General features: G+C 57.2%; 6 protein-coding genes across 6 annotated transcripts; 3 read left to right on the plus strand and 3 right to left on the minus strand.

Moving 5' to 3' along the window:
* Nucleotides 1–3: 3 nt before the first annotated feature.
* On the minus strand, nucleotides 4–2,855 carry SCHCODRAFT_02605926 (protein phosphatase 2A regulatory B subunit). The gene is made up of 8 exons (XM_003035173.2): nucleotides 2,762–2,855; nucleotides 2,188–2,704; nucleotides 1,941–2,137; nucleotides 1,034–1,890; nucleotides 885–986; nucleotides 573–825; nucleotides 445–517; nucleotides 4–391 (listed from the first exon to the last, which is right to left on the minus strand). The coding sequence occupies exons 1-8, from the start codon at nucleotides 2,783–2,785 to the stop codon at nucleotides 315–317; spliced, it is 2,100 nt and encodes a 699-aa protein (XP_003035219.1). The 5' UTR covers nucleotides 2,786–2,855; the 3' UTR covers nucleotides 4–314.
* Nucleotides 2,856–4,662: 1,807 nt separating this feature from the next.
* SCHCODRAFT_0105731 (uncharacterized protein) lies at nucleotides 4,663–5,034 on the minus strand (the record flags this gene model as incomplete). The annotated part of the gene is made up of 4 exons (XM_003035172.2): nucleotides 4,663–4,689; nucleotides 4,747–4,782; nucleotides 4,839–4,955; nucleotides 5,008–5,034. The coding sequence occupies 4 exons, from the start codon at nucleotides 5,032–5,034 to the stop codon at nucleotides 4,663–4,665; spliced, it is 207 nt and encodes a 68-aa protein (XP_003035218.1).
* Nucleotides 5,035–6,607: 1,573 nt separating this feature from the next.
* Nucleotides 6,608–9,951, plus strand: SCHCODRAFT_02605931 (uncharacterized protein). The gene is made up of 17 exons (XM_050344191.1): nucleotides 6,608–6,644; nucleotides 6,780–6,928; nucleotides 6,988–7,021; nucleotides 7,072–7,172; nucleotides 7,219–7,373; nucleotides 7,422–7,520; nucleotides 7,577–7,658; nucleotides 7,708–7,789; nucleotides 7,845–7,860; nucleotides 7,914–8,039; nucleotides 8,092–8,129; nucleotides 8,179–8,225; nucleotides 8,280–8,562; nucleotides 8,620–8,707; nucleotides 8,758–8,791; nucleotides 8,838–9,066; nucleotides 9,116–9,951. The coding sequence occupies exons 2-17, from the start codon at nucleotides 6,804–6,806 to the stop codon at nucleotides 9,677–9,679; spliced, it is 2,103 nt and encodes a 700-aa protein (XP_050202828.1). The 5' UTR covers nucleotides 6,608–6,644; nucleotides 6,780–6,803; the 3' UTR covers nucleotides 9,680–9,951.
* An 806-nt stretch (nucleotides 9,952–10,757) lies between these two features.
* SCHCODRAFT_02561314 (RabGAP/TBC) lies at nucleotides 10,758–13,736 on the plus strand. The gene is made up of 9 exons (XM_050343765.1): nucleotides 10,758–10,942; nucleotides 10,993–11,125; nucleotides 11,174–11,416; nucleotides 11,467–11,534; nucleotides 11,581–11,684; nucleotides 11,733–12,102; nucleotides 12,158–12,300; nucleotides 12,351–12,775; nucleotides 12,830–13,736. The coding sequence occupies exons 1-9, from the start codon at nucleotides 10,893–10,895 to the stop codon at nucleotides 13,568–13,570; spliced, it is 2,277 nt and encodes a 758-aa protein (XP_050202829.1). The 5' UTR covers nucleotides 10,758–10,892; the 3' UTR covers nucleotides 13,571–13,736.
* A 50-nt stretch (nucleotides 13,737–13,786) lies between these two features.
* On the plus strand, nucleotides 13,787–16,371 carry SCHCODRAFT_02605941 (succinate dehydrogenase). Its single transcript, XM_003035987.2, has 11 exons — nucleotides 13,787–13,945; nucleotides 14,001–14,056; nucleotides 14,106–14,217; nucleotides 14,270–14,293; nucleotides 14,347–14,388; nucleotides 14,438–14,515; nucleotides 14,566–15,037; nucleotides 15,091–15,390; nucleotides 15,443–15,716; nucleotides 15,769–15,948; nucleotides 15,999–16,371. Exons 1-11 carry the CDS (start codon nucleotides 13,832–13,834, stop codon nucleotides 16,264–16,266), a joined length of 1,920 nt encoding a protein of 639 aa, XP_003036033.1. The 5' UTR covers nucleotides 13,787–13,831; the 3' UTR covers nucleotides 16,267–16,371.
* On the minus strand, nucleotides 16,058–18,717 carry SCHCODRAFT_02605942 (uncharacterized protein). The gene is made up of 5 exons (XM_050344192.1): nucleotides 18,073–18,717; nucleotides 17,807–18,020; nucleotides 17,164–17,755; nucleotides 16,767–17,110; nucleotides 16,058–16,713 (listed from the first exon to the last, which is right to left on the minus strand). Exons 1-5 carry the CDS (start codon nucleotides 18,292–18,294, stop codon nucleotides 16,481–16,483), a joined length of 1,605 nt encoding a protein of 534 aa, XP_050202830.1. The 5' UTR covers nucleotides 18,295–18,717; the 3' UTR covers nucleotides 16,058–16,480.
* Between the last annotated feature and the right edge of the window lie 46 nt (nucleotides 18,718–18,763).

Raw genomic sequence — 18,763 nt, forward strand, 5'->3', positions numbered from 1 at the left:
GTTCGTGCGGCCTCCCAGACGGTGGCAGGCAGCGCCTCGAGCTCCGCTCAGCGTTCATGGCATTTCTTCTAAGGAACAGGGCGAAACGGCGGGCGCTACACGTGCAGGCGACAGGCAGAAAGTCAAGGAATGTGATGGGTACTACGAGCGAACTCAGAGCGCGTTTACAATCCAGCAAGCCGGTGAGACTGAGACGATAGCGACAGGGTACCACGAAGAGTCGAATATGTACTGCTCGAAAGGAGTATAAAATGGATATATGTATATGCACTGGATGGTACGGCTCGCGTCTGACGCTTACAAGATACACCCAGTTAGTGGCCTTCCCTGGATGGCACCGTGTCGTCAAGGCTCCGGTGCGCTTGCAAATCCCGAATAACGGTCGGGTCAACTGACGACGCCACAGTAAGCTCTGGAAAATACGGAAGACAAGCGGCAACGAACCTGGTAGAACGCTTCGCCTCCGCACATGTTGGCCCGCTGCGCCTCCCAATCCAGGGCTGTCAGGTACCTGACCCTATGATGAACAGCTCTTGTCAGTGGTGGACGCCCAAGGAAACGTGCGTTTCTACCTCGAGACCAGGGTCTGCCGTCGGTATGCGCTCCATCCCAGACTCATCCAAGTCAGAAACGTCATCGATAGTCGCCGCGTTGAGCTCCATCGAAAGTTCCATGATGTCTTGGTCCTCGACGGCTGGCGGCGGGGGCGGCGGAGGGTGAGGAATGTCCTTGTATCCTTCAGGCAGCTTCCCGCCAGCGTTCTTGACAGCGATATCGCGCAGCTTTTGCCAAGCCTCGTAGCGCTGAACGGCAGCGCGTTGTTCCCTGTGACGCAAGGCAGACGTCAGTCACACGTTCAACAGCTTCGACGAGATACAACGTACTCAATCTTCTTCTGGCGATATTGCCGCATCGATTCGTCGAACAGTTCCGGGTTGATCTCCATGAAGAGTCGAAGAGCGTTGTACACCATGCCGTGGATGGTCCTGCGCGCCGTCAGATGGTGACAGTGCAGCTGTAAACGCGTTCTCACCTATTCCAGTGGCTCCGCGAGTTCGTGTACAAAGCCGGGAAGACGATGGGCAGGATGACGGGCAGATTGTCGCTCATGAGGTTCACAACGTACTCGTTGTTCCAATACAGAAGCGCACGCTCGGCGACTTGGAAGTGCTGGCTGTTGATGCACCTGGCGAGCTGGTGGAACAGCGGGACCTGGATCTTCTGGAATTCCGCGGGGTCCGTGACGTCGAGGACCTCCTCCACCTCGTTCAAGAACATGACCTCCTTGGGCGAGTTGACCTTCGGCCAGAACTTGAGCAGACCGAGCATGACTTCCTCCGCGAGCCCAGGGTCCTTCTCGAGGAACTGGACCACGCAATATGCGAGTTGTGGGTGATAAAGCGACAGCGACTTGACCTTGTGCAGAGGTAGGAGCACGCGTGTCAGGAAGATTTTGTGTTCCTCCTTGAGTGGTAACGCGAAGCCGTTGATGATGGAGCCGAGGATTTCGAGGAGCTCTGCGATACCGTTGTGGCGCTCCGTCTCGTAGACAAAGTGGAAGAAGACGTTGTTGATTGAGCGCCGAATGAACGCGCGCAAGTTGAGGAACTTGCCGTAAATTCGGTGAAGCGTCGTCTTCAGGAAGTCACGCTCGCGTGGGTCTTCCGAGTCGAAGAGCTCGAGCAAGTTCAGAACGAATGACTGGTCGATGTAGCGTTTGGCCAGGTTCGTATTGAAGTCCGGGCTTTCGACGAAGCGCAGGAAGAATTCGTAGACAATTTGGAGATGCGGCCAGGCAAGCTCCAACACAGGTTCGTCCTCTTCAGGGTCGAACGCGTCGCCGGTAGGGTTTACGGGCGGGGGTATGGAGCGGAAGAGGTTGGTTGCAAACTGGAAGGGCGATATGTGACGCGGAGGTGGTCGATGGCAAAGACACATACCATGTTGACCACCTCAGGGTATACGTTCTCCGTAATCACACCGCGCTGGGTAGTGATGTATTCCAGCATCTCGTGAAGAGTTTGCGCCTTGATCTGCTTGCCACGAAGTTCGGCGCTAGCGTCATTGAAGTCGAACAGGACGCGGCATTGGTGCAGCTTCCGGACAAAGAGACTCGGACGCTCACTCGGCGGCGTCTCTGTTCCTTCATTAGTTGCGAGCACAGAGTCCCGTGCCTTATCGACGCACCAGCAAAGGCGGGAAGCCGCTCAATCTCGACCTTCTCCGTCACAACGAAGCGACTGCTCCTCTGCTTCCTCGGCGGCTTGCCCACCATCGGGATCGTGTCCTTGGGACCGGCGCGGAGTCTGTTCAGAGTCGTGTTGCGAGGCGGGGTGGCTGCACCTCCGGGACCAGCCGCGTCCTTGCCGCCAGCCGCCAAGCGATGTCCGTCTCCAGCAGCATCGGGGCTGACAACCACAATGGGAGGGGAAACGGCCCCTTCACCTCCATGACGACCGCTACCAATAGAGGATGCGCTTGCAGGAGAGCCAGAGCGCGTTGACGATGCAGCAGATGACGCAGAGGTCAGCGAGTGCACAGAACTCGCGCTTGAGCCGTTGGTGCTTTGCTGCGGATGCGGCTTGGGCGGTGGAGGCGGAGCGGCACTGGCTGCGGACGACGCGGAGCCGCCAAATGACGACGAAGAGGATGATTTGGACTCCTTATTCTTCGAACCCGTCGAATCCTGGGAGGTCTTTTTGAGCTGGATTATGGACAGCGTGTCAGTCATGACTTTGGCGATAAAATGGCGACGACGCACAAAAGATTTCTTGAGACTCTTCATGATGGGTCATGCAACGGTTCGACGATGCCAACGACGATGTAGAAAGTATGTGGCCGTCGTCGGCGGTGATGTTGGGCGCGTTGTGCGAATCGATCAGCTGTGGTTTCGGGGAGGCGCGTGACGGCTCGTCACGGGCGAACACTTGAGGGCCTTCGCGCAACAACAGTCAACACAGGACTTGTCCTCCTCATCGTCGTCCGCATCGTCCGTCGCAGGCTGCTGCTACGCCTCCTCGAAACGAACATCTCAGCGAGCTTGCACCTTGGTGACTTGCTTTGAATGAATGCTCGCTTCCGTGCATCTTGGTCCGACATAGCGCCTTCCTCCGCGTCTGCCTCTATGGCAAGAGTACCACAAGCTTGGGAGCCCCTGAGAAGTATCGTGCATCACAGGACTCCTCTTTGTAATCGTACGTCGCCTCGACCTGGGCTACGCCTGTATGTCGGCCTTCGGACATCTTGTGCGATGCGGTCAGCGCGGCTCCAGCGCGCAAAGCCTTCAAGGCGTGTCTTATGTATTCAACTTCTGTCAACGCGATCAGTGTTGCGCCTCGGATTTCAGACTCGCATGCAGCTCACAGCCCCGCTGAAGTTCGTCGTCCCAAAATTTTTATCAATTCGGGTGCCCAGCGTCTTGAGAGGCTTGTAAACGTCTTGTCTGACTCTGGGCAAACATCTTTGACCTCCGATGTCAGATAAAGAAGAGGTGAGTCGCTGCTCACTAAATCATCACCTGGACTCACAGTCGGTGGTAAGGCACGTACATTCCTCTTTTTGTATTGCTGGAGAGCTTCCTCCAATTGACTGCAGTAATCGTCGTCCAGACGAATGTCGTACTTGGTTGCAAGAAATAGCTCTGAGTGCGCAGCGCCCAGTGGTGGGCCGCGGCTCCTCGGAACATCATGCTGACCGATCCCACTTGAAGCCTACAGTTGTGTCGCGTCTTGGGCGCCTGTCGTCCGCCCGGGTTTCTGCGTGGGCCTGGTCGCTTCTGTTCACCATATTTGCCCGTGCGAGGGAGGTTTCCAGGTAAGAGGCCCACTTGCGGGAACGCCAGGGGATCGTGTCGAACCTCGGGAGGCCGTACCGTGACCGTGCGTTTCATTGGTCGAGTGTAAATTGCCTTCGCAATGCAGTTATTTTCGTTTAAATTCAGGAAAGGGTCGCATGTCTATGCCGTGCATATCGGCATACTCATCTATCACCAGAACAGCAAGGGAAGGTTTTCTAGGGCCAAAGCTCGTTCACAGACGGGCGAGGGCTCGGAAGTCAGAACCCAGGACATTGGCCTCCGCTTCTCATCCGACCTTAGCGCCATACCCACGACACGCACGGCATTCTCCGAACGGGCACACACGGAGGACCCCACGAGGATGGAAGTGACGCGGGTGCGCAATGTTAGCTTCGGCATGCTGGGGCCTGACTGATAGATCATATCTAGATACCGTCGAAGTCGCCCGATTGACGGTTTTCCATGCGGCCATTGGCATGCGTCAGTTGCGCCGTTGTATGGCCGGTCGGCCTCCCACCGACGCTGAGCGCTTCGGAGAGAACCTTGATATGTCTCCGACTCAGGAGGAATGGCATGTGTTCCTCGTCTGTACGGTTGGCTCACATTCGCAAGCGTTGAAGCTGACGAATTCGGGGCAGGATTCCGCAAGCAGTCACGCCCACAGTCGGCTGTACGGCTGAGCTTAACCCGCAGTACTTCAGTCCTGAGTCGACTATCGAATGAACAATATGAGGTCAATTGTATGCTCAGAAATGCAAGAGCCACATTCCACCTGCGCTCATTTGTGTCACGGTGAGTTTCGCCTCATACTGAGGTACTGAGCTTTTCTGAGGGGCGACAACCACTGCCAGAGGTGCGCCCTATAGCTACGTGGACTCGACATCCTCTGTACGCTAACAGTGCCACCGTCAATTCAGTTAATTTAGCGGGTGTAAGGGCCCTGGACTTACAATCTTTCGCTGGTGTGTTTTCTCCGCCTCGGCGAGCTAAGAGGTGTCTCCATGCAGATCGGCGTCTCTTCTGACTCCCCTCGAGCGCTCACTGTCTGCTTCTTTGCCAGCTTGCTCCCGTCCTTGAACTGATAATCAACGGGGACTGCCCGCGTCGCATATGCTTCGCGGCGCGACGAAGTACGGCTACTCTCGTCCGTTCTCAACTTCTGGGACCCTCAGGCGAGGGTGCCTTCAGACGGAGCGGGACACAATTCCAACCGGGAAGTAGACTGGATCGGCGAACATGTCTCGAAGAATCCCGTGCGTGTTTGGTAGCGAGCCAAAGCCTGCACGGATCAGTGACCGCTACGAATGATTAAGGATCTGCGATTTAGCGCGAAGGCGCTCTTAGCACCATCCAAGGTGACGTTGTTTACGATGCTTCACCTTAAGGAGTTTGCGCGGACGCGACGATTCTGGTGGCAGAGCTCCGCGGAAGCCGTTACGTCTCTGACGAAGTCTCTACTGCAGTTTTTTCCACTCCTCAGGAGGCCGTCTTCTCCATCACTTTCGTATTGCGATTCCGCATCGGCATCGAGATAGTAGCCACTACTTCAATTGACAACCTATGGAGGTATCTCAGGCTGCGCCGGTGGCAGTAAATTCTGAGTTCTCACTGAATTTACTCTGAAGAGCGGGTGACCTGTCATGAAGTCAGGCCCGACTGACCGAGTTATACAGCCCTATAACATAGCGCATTTGGGCGCCGGCGCGGTGGGGGCAGCACCTAACTATGATTGCAAGTTTGGCCACAGCAATTGAGCGCGCTACAGAGCTGTGCCGCTTATAGGACAGTCACCTGCTTCGACTGCAGCGCCGATAGTCTAAATGCTCGCGCAGAAGCGCACGCGCACTGCGGATGGGCTCACTGCTGTAGCGTACACTGCACGTTATTTTCCTATCCAAACGAGCATTAAATGGATGCCTTTGGCTGGCCTTGGACGGGAGTAATCAGAATATGCTTCCGCCGCCACGTTCTGTCGCCCGCGTGGATGCCGATTGATGGTAGATCGATCACGCAATTTGGTCCCGTTGTTCCTTTCCCCTTCCTCTTTCACCGGCCATCGGGCGAATTGACCACGAGCGCCCGCCGTATCAGGTCGTATCGTCAGGTGTTTCGCCCCATTCGCAACTCACTTTGTATTGTCGAGGAAAATCGTAAAATGGGCTCGCCTCCTGCCCAGCACCTCGCTCCCCCTGCTGAAAATACGCGATAGCGCGGCTGTATATCCGCCGTACTGTCAGTTACAGCATTCTTAATTAATTAGACCTGGTATTGACTCAGTGGTGATGGTAGAAACTGCGTGTGCTGGAGGAGCCTGGTTGGTCGTTCTGGCCAAACGAACTTCAGCCAGAAGGTCGTCAGTGGGTTATGGCTATACGAGCAGCAGTGCACCAGGGCTTCTCGCCCTCATTAGTGGTTTGACCGCGAACCAGTCGTGCGAGCTCAGTGGGCGCCAAACTGAATGGCTCGGTAAGCGCTGGGAATTTCTTGGCCATCCAATCCTAGATGATCTGCTTCACTGACAACGCGGTAGGGCGGTTTTGGTTTTCCCAATCGGACCTGCATAGAATTCCAGCAATAGCCCCAGGAACACGGCCCAGCCAACCGTAATCCTGCCTCGTCCATCACCGATATCAATCAAGATCTCATGCTGCACTGCCGTGGTGAACGGGCTCTGACGGGCCTTAAGAATCCGCTTCCCCTCGGCATGTCACAGGTGGGCTTCCATCCACCTAGCTTCCCCGCGCTGTATATAAGCAAAGCTACCTGTCCTATCCAGGTTTTGCGCGACCAACCCACCAGCTCATTACCGCTGCGCCTCTCCTGAGGCCCTGACGATCCTTGTGTACGGGTAAGCTGCACGCGTCTTCTTAATGATTGGACACTAACAGCATCCTCCTATGATGTGCATTACTCACGGTCATCTCCCATGTTGGTTCGAACATCGGCGACCATGTCATCTCCGTCTCCTCCTCCTTCCGAGCAGTCACGACGAGTGTATTCTTCCTCCATGCCTGCCCCTACCCCGGACGCGTTCCGCCCCGCCAGGCTACTGGACTCCGAGAATACCGAGGAGGAGGATGTCAAGCCCTTCATCAACAAGTCTTATGGTCGCTCTCGCGCGGGGACCAAGGCGTCCGTGGCACATTATCTACGAACATGAGTCTCAACTGACACGCGTATTCCCCGAACAGGTCTGGTGCATGTGTCCATTGCAAGTCGCTGAAGGTAGTTAGCCCCTTACCTCGCGCCGTATCCTACTCAATGTTGTCTACTAGGTCCGCTGCGAGTTCAGTCCTGGTGCCTCCGCCTGTCAGAGATGCATCGCAGGCAACTACGACTGCCTTGCTCGCACTCGCAAAAAGCGCAAGCCTGCACCGTTAGTCCATCAGCTTCTCTATCGAGCCGTTCTTACCGAATGCCAGGACGCACGAGGAGCTCATCCAGCGCGCCCAAAGCCAGGATATGGAGATACAGGACCTGTTGCTGCGATTCGACCGCATTCGAGAGGATGGTCGGATACGCGACTGGATGGCGCGGGCCCAGCCTGACCTGCGCCACACTTCATCCCACCCCTCAGGTACGGCGTGCGCGTTCAATGAGAGCTGTTGTCCTCATGTATTGGCAGAATTCTCACCTTACGAGGCACGAGTACACCGTCCGAGATGGGTGCCAACAGGAGACGAAGGCGCCGCCGAGATGGCCTGCCTCTCATACTTCGCACATGGTACGCCGCGCGGTGGTGATCCGGGGCTTCTTTCGCGGCTGACATACATCATGCAGGCGACGCGAACGTTCTGAGGGCACCTGATGTCGTCCGATATTGTGAACTCTATCCGCAGGACGTGCAGGATTTATTCCGCGTGTAGGTGCCGCCGCGCTATACCCGCAGGGCCCTGCTCACTGTCGATTAGCTTCTTCGAACGAATCAACCCCTTCTTCTCCATTCTGGACCCCGAGCTGCACACCCCTGGGAACCTGATATGGTCTTGTCCAGTAAGTCCATATGCTCGCAACTAGTTCGACCGATCGCTGATCATCGTCATCGAAGTTTCTTTTCACTGTTGGTGAGTGCGATGGACGGAGGCACTACGATGGTCGATCCTGATTGCGTTCCAAGTCTGTGGTCTTGCCTGCAGGTATGACGATTCTCGGCGGCACATGTACGAGTTGGCCATTGGGTTCGCGCGTACTGCGGCTGGGAATGCGCTGGTCAACGGGCTGAAAAGCGTGGACGCTTGTCAGGGTGAGTTCAACTGATTAATGACGGTTGGACCTCGCGTCTTACCGCATGACAGCGTACCTTCTACTGGGCATGTATCCGACGCCGAAAAGAGTACGTCGGTGCTTACCCGGGGCTGCGTCAGCCGCTGACCGAACGGCAGAACTACGCCGACGACCGTAGCTGGATGTTTTTGGGTGTTGCTATCAGGTGCGCAGGCATAGGCTGTGAATTCGTTGCGCCTTCGGGCTCATCCGTGTTCAGGATGGCCCAGGAACTCGGGCTTGACCGTCCCCCCTCGCTGGATCTTCCCGTCCGGGAGCAGCTCAATCGGACCAGGGTGTGGTTGAATTGCTACTGCGTCGACGCAGCGCAGGCCGTGCAGCTCGGCAAACCGCCTATGATTTCTCCAGACGACTTCCTCGCGAGGACATCAGCGAGTTGGTGGCAGACGTCACCACTGAACACGCCCTTCGACGTCCATCTGTGCGGCTATATCAGCTCGTTGCGCTTGGTGTGGGAGTGGCGCTCGAAGGCGCTCACGAAGGTGAGCTGAATTGCGCCGTTATACGATGCCATCGGCTGTACTGATACTCTATCTTAGGAAGGAGACGCCGTTGCCTCAACGTGCGACCACGCAGAGCGCCTAGTACAGGACATGTATTCTTGGCAGCAGATCTACGAGCAACACTGTAGGCGAGCTTCTTTTTTGTACGGACGGTCTTTCCTAATTCTCCACCAGCGGTCTGCCAATACAGGATACTCCTCACCCCATTGTAAGTACACGAGTCAACCTAGATGTACTCCACTGACGTTCCCCAGACTGGTCTCGTACTTGCGCTTGACTATGCTCGCCACTGGCGTCCGGCAGATGATGAAGAAGGGTGCTTCCGGCTTGACGCGGAGTTGTAGGGTGTTCAAGGACGCCTACAATGCGGCGAAGACGGTCATCGAGACCATGTTGGATCGTCTGTACTACACCCGCCAGCTGCGCTACGCGCCAGAAGACCAATTCATCTACGTGTCATACGCCGCCGCTTTCCTGATCAATGTGAGTGGCCTTTGACTTCGCTGGCATTTTCACTAACGATGGCCTTTAGCTTCTGCGCCCCAAGTTTCGTCCACTACTCAGTGACAGCGAGCAGCAGGACATCGTGTCGCTGGTGAATCGCCTCATCGATGTGCTCGGCTCGAAGGATGTGGCGTTGGACGATCGGCATACGCCTGCGCTACACTCCCGCTTCCTCGAGAACCTGCTTGCCAAACGCAACCTGCGGAGAAGTGAGAGTGACAGATCATCCAGGTCAGACAGCGGTTCCCCGGGCCACCTGCTCGCGCAGCTCTCCGACGAGCGCTACCACACCCCTCCCAACCGCTACGTCTGGCCCGACGTGGGCCAGGACGTGTCCCCGGGCGGCAGCCTGGTGTCGTCCGGCGGTGATGTCTCCCCCAGCCCAAGCGCCGTGTTCCGACAAGTCGGCGACCCTGACATGGATTTCAGCATGAACCACTTCCTCCGCGCCGTCTCGCAGCAGCAGCCCGTCCCTCAGTATACGGCGGAAATTCCAGCGAGCTCGGCGATCCCCTGGTCGGGGGATTGGGGTCTATCGGAACCGCAGGCAACGACGTCGTGGTCAACATACGCTGCTCCCACCTGGAAATAATGGACTGCCTACAAAAAAGAAAGAAATCGCTGGCGATTATCCGGATATCTATGTAGCTTGCTTTCTTCGGGTGTAGCTTACTACTGTGCCCCTTGTAATTTGTGTTCCTCCATCCAACTTCGTCCGACCGATGTACTTTACATACCACCCTACCTTACTTACTTGCTGCTCGGATTGTTATGCGCCGCCGATATGTCCTACTGTAGTACTTCCTGTATGATCTTGGATTATGCATGGTGCGGTTTCGGTTATCAGAAAAGGAGTTTTCTCGCCTCCGACGGTCTCACGCCCTTGTGGACGAAAAAGAGCATTGCACTTCACATCGGGGGACACATCTGACCCTGTCAATCACTCGGCTTTGCGGAGAACGTACCTCACGGATCCGGGGAAACGTGCGGATCGAGATTGCGGCTGAGGCCGACGAGGTGAGGTTCGTGTCGGCGGTGTTAGGATTCTCTACGGCTCGTGCCCCAGCTGCGCAGATGCTATGGCGTCCGCAGAGAGAAGTCGGTACTCCGTCGTGCGATGGGCGCGCATGGTTTCAGCGCATGTCCAGTCCAGTGCGAGTCGGCGTCGGTATTGCGGGTTCAGGTGTCGGGCGCTTTGCATCCGGGTCACAGGCGGAGGAGAGTCAAGCTCTATGACGATCAAGTTGGCAGGTCTCTATTGAGCATGACCCTCCCCGTTCTCGTTGATCGGTCCGAACATACTATGCCAGAAAGCACAGACTCTGTGTAGGGCAGCATGTTTAAGCCGCTTCGTGATTTCTGATATCTGTCAACGGATTGCATGCCGTTCAGGTCGAAGCTGGGGAGAGCGCATGCCAGAGCGGATGGTCTTGTCGGGAAGCAGCCGACACGCGCCGTCCTGAGCGGAACCCGACGTTCACGGTACCGAGCATCGATATACAGCCGAACTCGCGAAGGAAGCAGGGCAAGATGAATGTGAGCGAGGCATAAGACCAAGAGCCAGAGATGGGCGAGACGTTGCGTATTCATAAGATAGCCTCTCCATCAGGACTCCAAGCAGCGAGGCATGGATGCGGCGTGGCAGGTCATGGTGGTGGTAAGCAGGTTAGGTCCGGACTCCGAGCAGGGCAGATATCAACCATCACGCAAAGTGTCACGTCACATTCGTTTGCTTCCAGCACGTGGCTCTCGTCGTCATAACCCCGTTTAGACTTGGCTTTGTTCTCTGACACGGACTGTGACGAATGGCAGTCGCGGACGAGAGTCACCCTCGGGCGCCTCGAGGCCTCCTGAGGTGAGTGTGCACGAGGAAGACGCGCCTTCTGATAACTGATCAGCGGGTAGGGATGTATATCAGCGCCTATTCGAGTCCAAAGCGAGCTTGGCGAAGTTGAAGGACAACGCTATCGCTGACCGATTGCTCGACTATGAGCAGGGCAATTCGGTATGTGTTGCAGGGAGGAGTCTTGCATGGAAGGTGCGCTACAGTATTGTGCTTGTTCCACCGTCACTCAGTATTGTCTAGTTATTCCTCCTGCACCAAGAGGAGCCGCTGGATACGTCTGCCAGTTTTGAAGTGAAGCCTCCGATCGGCAGCCTTCGAACCTCAAGACGCGACTTTGTACGCGTCATGCTTGAAAAGTTCAAAGCACCAGATGGAGGCTACGCAGAAGGCTTCACCGTGCCAGGAGGGTCGACGACGGAGTTGCGCACGACCAGGAAGGTCGATAACTTAGAGATGAACAATCCCTTGAGTTTGCATGATAAGGTGCGTTCAGGCTTCGTCTTCACTCAAGTGTGAAGACTAATCCCATATAGAACCCATGGACGGAGTGGTTTGCATCTATGGAACTTCGCAAGACGATCGCGCAGGATGTTGAGCGGACGTACGTGCTGAGCCTCCGCGACTGAACCATAGTTCACGCTCTCCAGGTTCCCAGAAATCGACTTCTTCCGCGATGCAGATGTTCAAGCTCATCTCACCGACATCCTCTTTCTCTACTGTGCAACCAACCCAGAGATCGGCTATCGGCAAGGTTGCGCGCCTTCCATCTCGTAACACGACCTTGCTCACATATATACAGGCATGCACGAGCTCCTCGCACCGATCTACTATGCTGTCGACTTCGACGCATTGCCTGAAGATGAGCCGGCCTCCACTGAGGACGCTACTCTTCGCGAGCTATGCTCCCGGACGTGGGTCGCTGCAGACGCGTGGGCGTTGTTTAGCGCTGTAATGCGGGGCGCTTCGCAGTGGTACGAATGGCGCGAGCCTTCGCTGGCCTCATCACCAATCCAGCCGGCGCCCACGAACGGCAAGCTCGAGCTCAAGCCGTACGTCAGCCCGGTGGTACTGGCGTGCAATCGCATCCAGTCGACTCTCCTCCGCTCGATTGATCCGCTGTTGTGGGGTAAGATACAGGGTGTGGGGATTGAGCCACAGATATATGGAATGTGAGTGGCCGGACAGACGACTTGTCCACAACGAGGTTGATCGTTCAGCGAACAGTCGATGGTTACGACTCTTGTTTACGCGCGAATTTCCTCTGGGTGATGCGATGAGGTTGTGGGACGGGCTGTTTGCATACGACCCTACGTTGGAGCTAGCACCATGGATATGCGTAGCAATGCTCATCCGCATACGAAACGAACGTGAGTATCTTCCGTCGGTGTTTACTATCTATAGCTCAATGCTTCTCAAGTCATTCCCGCGGACTATAGTGGCCAACTGACTGCGCTTCTCCGATACCCAAGTCCCCCTCGAACGATATTGGCCGACGGATCTCTGCATACGTCCTTACTCATCAAGCAGGCAATCGAGCTGCAGTCTTCTCCCTCGCCGGCGACAGGAGCGACGATTATGATGCAAAATAGAAATATGCTGGGTATACCGAGCGAGGTACCCCAGCCACCACCTACACCTCCTCGACGACCTGCGCGAGGGAGGCCAAAAACGAACTCGTACTCTGGGGCGAGTCCTGCGACGTCGCATGCGCCTCCGCGAGGTCATGCGAGGCAGGGTTCGGCATCGCAATTCGGCATACCAGAAATGCTGGCGAAGGGACTCATGGAGCGTGGGGAAGGGTTAGGAATCAACAACATCATGAGTGCGGTTTCCGAGCTCAAGGTAAGAACGACGATCCCCTCCTTCCTTAGGATCGCCGCTGATTGATCTCCGCAGAAGAACATCCCCGAGCTCTCTTCGCTCGTACGGCAACCTCTTTCCCCGACGGGGACTTCATTTGCGCTGCTTGACGAGCGCACGCGGGGTTCGCGAACACCTTGGGAAGCCCGCGCGCCGCGCTTCGACGGCGAGCGGGATTCGATGGCCGACCTACAGGCGACGAACCAGAAATTGGGGGAGTCGCTCGCCTGGGTGGCATACACGCTGCAGCAGGGCGGTCTCGGCGCGCCGGCCGCAGAGGGGTCGGTCACGGACGTTGCGCAGCGGAAGGCAAAGCAGGACGCGATGGAGTCGCTGTTGTATGTGCGGGATATTCTGCTGAAAGGCGGGTGCAAGCCCAGCGAATTGGACGAGGAGAGGTTGTATGGGGAGGAGGAGCGGAGGCGGAGAACGGCTGCTGCTCATGGGCGGGATCCCAGTTTCACGCAGAGACTACCTGTGCAGTCTTCTGAAGCTGCTCCCATCCCTGCGCCTGTTGCACCAACACCGCCTATCCCTCGCGGGGCGTCTGAACCGAGCAGTCCAGCAACTTCGACCATTCGGCCACCACCACTTCCCAGCTCGCAGCGCTATCTACCCCCTGCAACCATACCTCGTAGAGGACCTCCTGCCGGTGTGGGTGCAAGCAGGCCGGCGCTGCCGACGGCACCTCTGGCAGGGCAAGGTCGGAAGCCTGCCGAAGAGTCGGCAGCGCCAGAGCGCAGAGATGTACCGCGAGACCCATTGGGAGTATTGTAGAGGGAGGACTCGGACTTGAATAATTCTGGAAATGCACTGTATCCATAGCTATAGTAGCCTGCAACGCACCTGCTGTCTGAGGTGACCAATAAAGTCGAACCGTGACCGCGGACGCCGGGAGAACGCGGGGTTCACATCTCGGGACGTCGCGGACCGGGGACATGCGAAAATCACGAGCGATGATTGGCCGGCATCGCCGGCTGTTTTCTGGATTCTTGAGCGGGCGGGGCGTCATTGCGCGCGTCTTGTCTTCACTCCGCCATGTTCAGGCCCACGCTCAGGAAGTGTCTCCTTCGGCCTCACCGCTCCTTCTCCACCACCGCCCCCGCGAGGAAGGTCGTCGCGACAAACCCCGTCAAGGCGCAGGAGGTTCCGGTATGTCAACTCAGACATTGGCTTACTGGGGAATTGTTTGCTGAGAAGTACCTAGTCTTGGGCATCAGGGAAATATCCCTTGATTGAGCACGAGTACGATGCGGTCGTTGTGTGAGTGGGTGCACGCGCGGGGGAGACACGGCAGCTGACGGGATCGCAGAGGTGCTGGTGGCGCGGGCTTGCGAGCAGCGTTCGGTCTCGCCGAAGCTGGCTTCAACACGGCATGCATTACCAAGCTTTTCCCGACTCGAAGCCACACCGTTGCGGCGCAGGTGAGAGGGAGAAGTCACAATATCTCGTGGGCTCTATTGACAGCCATCACAGGGAGGGATCAACGCAGCGCTCGGAGTACGTCGATCGCTGGCAAGGCGAAGGGGACATCGTACTCACAATCATTGTAGAACATGACCGAGGACGACTGGAGATGGCATATGTACGACACGGTGCGTATTCCCAGACTTTACCCCGCATGTATGCTCACATCCCCCACAGGTCAAGGGTTCCGACTGGCTTGGAGACCAGGACGCCATCCACTACATGTGTCGCGAGGCGCCTAAGACCGTCATTGAGGTACGCTGCGCATACGACGCTGCAGCACGCATAACTCATCTGGTTGCCAGCTCGAGCACTTCGGTGTTCCTTTCTCACGCACGAAGGAGGGCAAGATCTACCAGCGCGCCTTCGGTGGCCAGTCGCTGAAGTACGGCAAGGGAGGTCAGGCGTATCGCTGCGCTGCCGCCGCTGACCGTACCGGTCACGCCCTCCTCCATACCCTCTACGGCCAATCCCTCCGCCACAACACCAACTTCTTCATCGAGTACTTCGCACTCGACCTCATCATGCAGGATGGTGAGTGTGTGGGTGTGATCGCCCTCAACCTCGAGGACGGCACCCTCCACCGCTTCCGTTCGCACAAGACCGTCCTCGCGACGGGTGGGTACGGACGAGCGTACTTCAGCTGCACCAGTGCGCACACGTGCACGGGTGACGGTAACGCCATGGTCGCCCGTGCCGGCCTTCCCCTCCAGGATCTGGAGTTCGTCCAGTTCCATCCCACGGGTATCTACGGTGCTGGTTGCCTGATCACTGAGGGTACGTCGCCAACGCATATATCTGCACAGGATAGCCATTCATTCCTATCGCAGGTTCTCGCGGTGAGGGAGGCTACCTCCTCAACTCTGAGGGTGAGCGCTTTATGGAGCGTTACGCACCGACCGCGAAGGATCTTGCCTCTCGTGATGTCGTGTCTCGTAGCATGACGATCGAGATTCGCGAGGGTCGCGGTGTCGGTCCTGAGAAGGATCACTGCTACCTCCAACTCAGCCATCTGCCCGCCGAGATTTTGCACGAGCGTCTCCCGGGTATTTCTGAGACCGCCGCTATCTTCTCTGGTGTCGATGTCACCAAGGAGCCCATCCCCGTCTTGCCCACCGTCCACTACAACAGTAAGCAATTTCATCATTGTACTACAAGACAGGAGACTGACCTTCTAATCAGTGGGTGGTATTCCGACGAAGTACACTGGCGAGGTTATCACGGTCGACGAGAACGGCAAGGACAAGGTTGTCCCCGGTCTCTACGCCGCCGGTGAGGCTGCCTGTGTTTCCGTCCATGGTGCCAACCGTCTCGGTGCGAACTCCCTGCTCGATATCGTCGTCTTCGGCCGTGCTTGCGCGCACCACATCGAGGAGACCCTTACCCCTGGCAAGCCGCACAAGAAGATTCCCGATGAGGCTGGCATCGAGAGCATCGAGTTCCTTGACCAGATCAGGTAAATAATTCTTGATTGCCCAAACAAGCATCGCGTATTAACGTCGCTGTAGGAAGGCTGACGGTCCCATCCCCACCGCTAAGATCCGGTTGGACCTCCAAAAGGCCATGCAGTCGGACGCTGCTGTGTTCAGGACGCAGGAGTCGTTGGACGAGGGTGTGCAGAAGGTCAAGCAGATCTACGAGACCTACAAGGATGTCGGTATCAAGGATCGCTCGATGATCTGGAACTCGTACGTCCGCCACCTCCTGCTACTTAAACACTGTTTTAACCCTCTCTTAGTGACCTCGTCGAGACGCTCGAGCTCCGCAACTTGCTCCAGTGCGCCGTGCAGACCATCACCTCCGCCGCAGCCCGCAAGGAGTCCCGCGGCGCCCACGCACGCGAGGACTTCCCCGAGCGCGACGACGAGAGCTGGATGAAGCACACGCTTTCCTTCCAGAACGACTCGACGAAGCCGGACGTCAAGTTGTCGTACCGTGGTGTCATCGACAAGACGCTGGATGAGAACGAGTGCAAGGCGGTGCCGCCGTTTAAGCGTGTGTACTAGGCGCATGCAGGCGCGTTCGGGTGCATGTACTTACAGAGTGAACACTGAACGTACGGATTGTATCATTACCCTGATAATCATTATTTCGCGTTCATTGGCTTGGAACTCAAGAACTGGCTAAAGCCTGGGTTGTGCGAGCTGGAGATAGCAGCGAAATCATGCAATCGATAGATATGTAGCATTGTACACTGAGGTGGCAGCACTTGAAAATAAACTAAAGAGCTTCGTCCAGGAGGTACTGTGTAAAGTACGTCTCTGGGTAATACCGCGCGCGGACACTCCTTCCACCGAAGTACCGCCCATCCATCTCCCGAACTGTCTTCCAAGCACCCGCAGGCCCTGCAAAAAGCACGAAGATGCGAACCAGTTCTTCAGGGTTGGCTGGCGGCGGGTTGGCGAGATGCACGATGACGCGCTGGACGGTGCCGTTCTTCGCGCATTCGTCGCCTGGGAGAAGCATGAGCACCATGAAAATCAGTGACAGAAACATGCAAACTCACCGATCTCCCCTCTCAGCTCCTCGTCCCCTACATCCTCCGGCCCCACCATGTTCGTCAACACTACCACCCTGCTCGGCTCGCCAAATCTCTCGCGGTCCTCCCTCGCCCTCGCATCCTCGTTGTTGTTCACGATCTTGCCCATCTTCGCCGCGAGACCCTTCGGTTGCTGAACTTGTTGCTGCTGCTGGGCCTGCTTGCCCTTCTTTCCCTTCGGGCCAGACGTCGTACCCACTTGCTCGACGGTGAGCGCGTTGACAATGCCGGAGCCGTCCGCGCCGAGCCCTTGGCCCTCTTTGTGGCCCCATTTAGCCATGAGGCGGGCGGCGAAGGTGTGTTGGTCGGGGCTGGGTATGTTGTGAAGATGCATTCGACACATAAAAAGACACGCTGAACGTACGGAGGGGTTGACTGGCTCGGAGCAGGTGCTGGCGCATCATCTCCTCCCTTGGGCGCAAGGGCGCTCAGGCGGGCTGCGATGGCTGCCGCAGCCTTCGCTCTGGCTTCAATGGCCGCCTGATTGACCGCGGAAACACCGGCCACAGGCGGTGGTCCTGCTGCGGGCGGAGGCGGAGGCGCTGAGGTGGGCGCAAAGGGATTGTAGGCCAACGTCGGGGGGGACGCCGTCCGGGACGGAGGCTGCACGGGTGCAGCAGCTTGTTGTTGCATGTGAGCAGCAGCCTGAGGCCGCGTCGACATCGCGATGCGGCGCAAGTACGCTTCCTCGCCTGTCTCGTCATGACGAGGGGCGGCGGGAGGGACTTCAGGCGCAGGTGATCCACTACCCGATGGCGCGGGTGAGGGCTCCATTGCTGCGGGCGGCTCGAAGGCTGGCGGTGGCTGCGCTCGCATGCCCGCGGACATGGCGAGACGGCGTGCATAGGCATCATCTCCGGACAGACTCTTGTCGACGACAACAGGTGGAGGGTCGACATGCATATCGTCGTTACGATTTTGGTCGTGAGCGCCGGCCCACGATTCGTCAAAGCGCCCTAGTTCCTATGTGAGCATGAACCAAACGACAAATTGGCCGTGGTACACACCTGTCTTGCGCGGTCTCTCATCCTCCGAGTCTGTGTAGTCGCTTCCCGAATAACTTCCGCTGCGGCGGCGTTTGCGGCTCTCTTCGGCCATTCTGTGACGCCTCTCGATACGCTCCTTGGATTTCCAGACCTTGTACTCGTTGTAGTCGTTGGGTCGGATCGGGTCATACTGTTCCATGGGGTCCCAAGCGAGAATGACCGGGACATGCTTGTTCTGCTTACCAAGTTCGATCATCTTGTGTCGTTGAACGAGGCGGACCACATACCTTCTTTCCCTTCTTGCCATGGCTACCCTTCTTCTTGTTTTGGTTCCCATGCGCGGCCTTGTATCCATTGACGTCTTCCTCCAAGATCATCGAAGGGGGCTTGACTTTCTTCCCCCATCCTTGTGTTTGGGCCTCATGTGCCGACGTCTCCGTCTTCTCCTCAGCAGGCTTGCTGGGCTCGATCAAGACGGGCGGTGCGAAGACCGTCGCCGTGGCGGACATCGCACTCAGCGCTGCACCCGCAGGTAGACGGGGCGCAGCGGCCTTCGGCTTTGGCGCCCTCCGCACGGGTGCGAAGGCGAGGGAGGCAGACCAGCCTTTGGGTTATCGAGGGAATTCGTGAGGACGATGAACGGACGACATGCGACAGCAATGAATGCAATACCGGCGGAGCCCTTCGAGGCATCTGTGGGTTGCGCGGGCGCGCTGGGCCCTTGCGCTGGAGTTTCCGGTGGAGTTGCAGGTGCTGGGACTGCAGCCGTAGCGGGTTGTGCTACTGGTTTCTCGGATGCAGCAGCTGGGGGTGCGGAAGCAGGGGGAGCAGGGGAACTAATAGACGTGCCAGAGGCAAATTTGATGCCACCGTAGAGCCCTCCTCTGGACATGCTGGGTGATGCTGCTCGAGAGTCAAGATGATGGTGGACGAAAGCAGGTCGAGAACAAGCGCCAGTGATCGTGGCATCACGAATGA

This window comes from Schizophyllum commune, assembly GCF_000143185.2.
Source record: "Schizophyllum commune H4-8 unplaced genomic scaffold SCHCOscaffold_1, whole genome shotgun sequence".
Classification (NCBI taxonomy): domain Eukaryota; kingdom Fungi; phylum Basidiomycota; class Agaricomycetes; order Agaricales; family Schizophyllaceae; genus Schizophyllum; species Schizophyllum commune.

Excerpts from the sequence above, each read along its gene's own strand:
- SCHCODRAFT_02605926 (XM_003035173.2), bottom strand. The coding sequence starts at position 2,785 with ATGAAGAGTCTCAAGAAATCTTTT. Across the intron at positions 2,705-2,761 it reads AGAGTCTCAAGAAATCTTTT|CTCAAAAAGACCTCCCAGGA; the intron begins GTGCGTCGTCGC and ends TCCATAATCCAG. Across the intron at positions 392-444 it reads GAGGCGAAGCGTTCTACCAG|TTGACCCGACCGTTATTCGG; the intron begins GTTCGTTGCCGC and ends TGGCGTCGTCAG.
- SCHCODRAFT_02605931 (XM_050344191.1), top strand. The coding sequence starts at position 6,804 with ATGCCTGCCCCTACCCCGGACGCGTTCCGCCCCGCCAGGCTACTGGAC. Across the intron at positions 7,022-7,071 it reads TCCATTGCAAGTCGCTGAAG|GTCCGCTGCGAGTTCAGTCC; the intron begins GTAGTTAGCCCC and ends GTTGTCTACTAG. Across the intron at positions 7,659-7,707 it reads GTGCAGGATTTATTCCGCGT|CTTCTTCGAACGAATCAACC; the intron begins GTAGGTGCCGCC and ends ACTGTCGATTAG.
- SCHCODRAFT_02561314 (XM_050343765.1), top strand. The coding sequence starts at position 10,893 with ATGGCAGTCGCGGACGAGAGTCACCCTCGGGCGCCTCGAGGCCTCCTG. Across the intron at positions 11,417-11,466 it reads CCTTGAGTTTGCATGATAAG|AACCCATGGACGGAGTGGTT; the intron begins GTGCGTTCAGGC and ends AATCCCATATAG. Across the intron at positions 12,103-12,157 it reads GAGCCACAGATATATGGAAT|TCGATGGTTACGACTCTTGT; the intron begins GTGAGTGGCCGG and ends TTCAGCGAACAG.
- SCHCODRAFT_02605941 (XM_003035987.2), top strand. The coding sequence starts at position 13,832 with ATGTTCAGGCCCACGCTCAGGAAGTGTCTCCTTCGGCCTCACCGCTCC. Across the intron at positions 14,294-14,346 it reads GGATCAACGCAGCGCTCGGA|AACATGACCGAGGACGACTG; the intron begins GTACGTCGATCG and ends CAATCATTGTAG. Across the intron at positions 15,949-15,998 it reads CGCTCGATGATCTGGAACTC|TGACCTCGTCGAGACGCTCG; the intron begins GTACGTCCGCCA and ends ACCCTCTCTTAG.
- SCHCODRAFT_02605942 (XM_050344192.1), bottom strand. The coding sequence starts at position 18,294 with ATGTCCGCCACGGCGACGGTCTTCGCACCGCCCGTCTTGATCGAGCCC. Across the intron at positions 18,021-18,072 it reads ATGGCAAGAAGGGAAAGAAG|AACAAGCATGTCCCGGTCAT; the intron begins GTATGTGGTCCG and ends CTTGGTAAGCAG. Across the intron at positions 16,714-16,766 it reads GGAGCTGAGAGGGGAGATCG|GCGACGAATGCGCGAAGAAC; the intron begins GTGAGTTTGCAT and ends TGCTTCTCCCAG.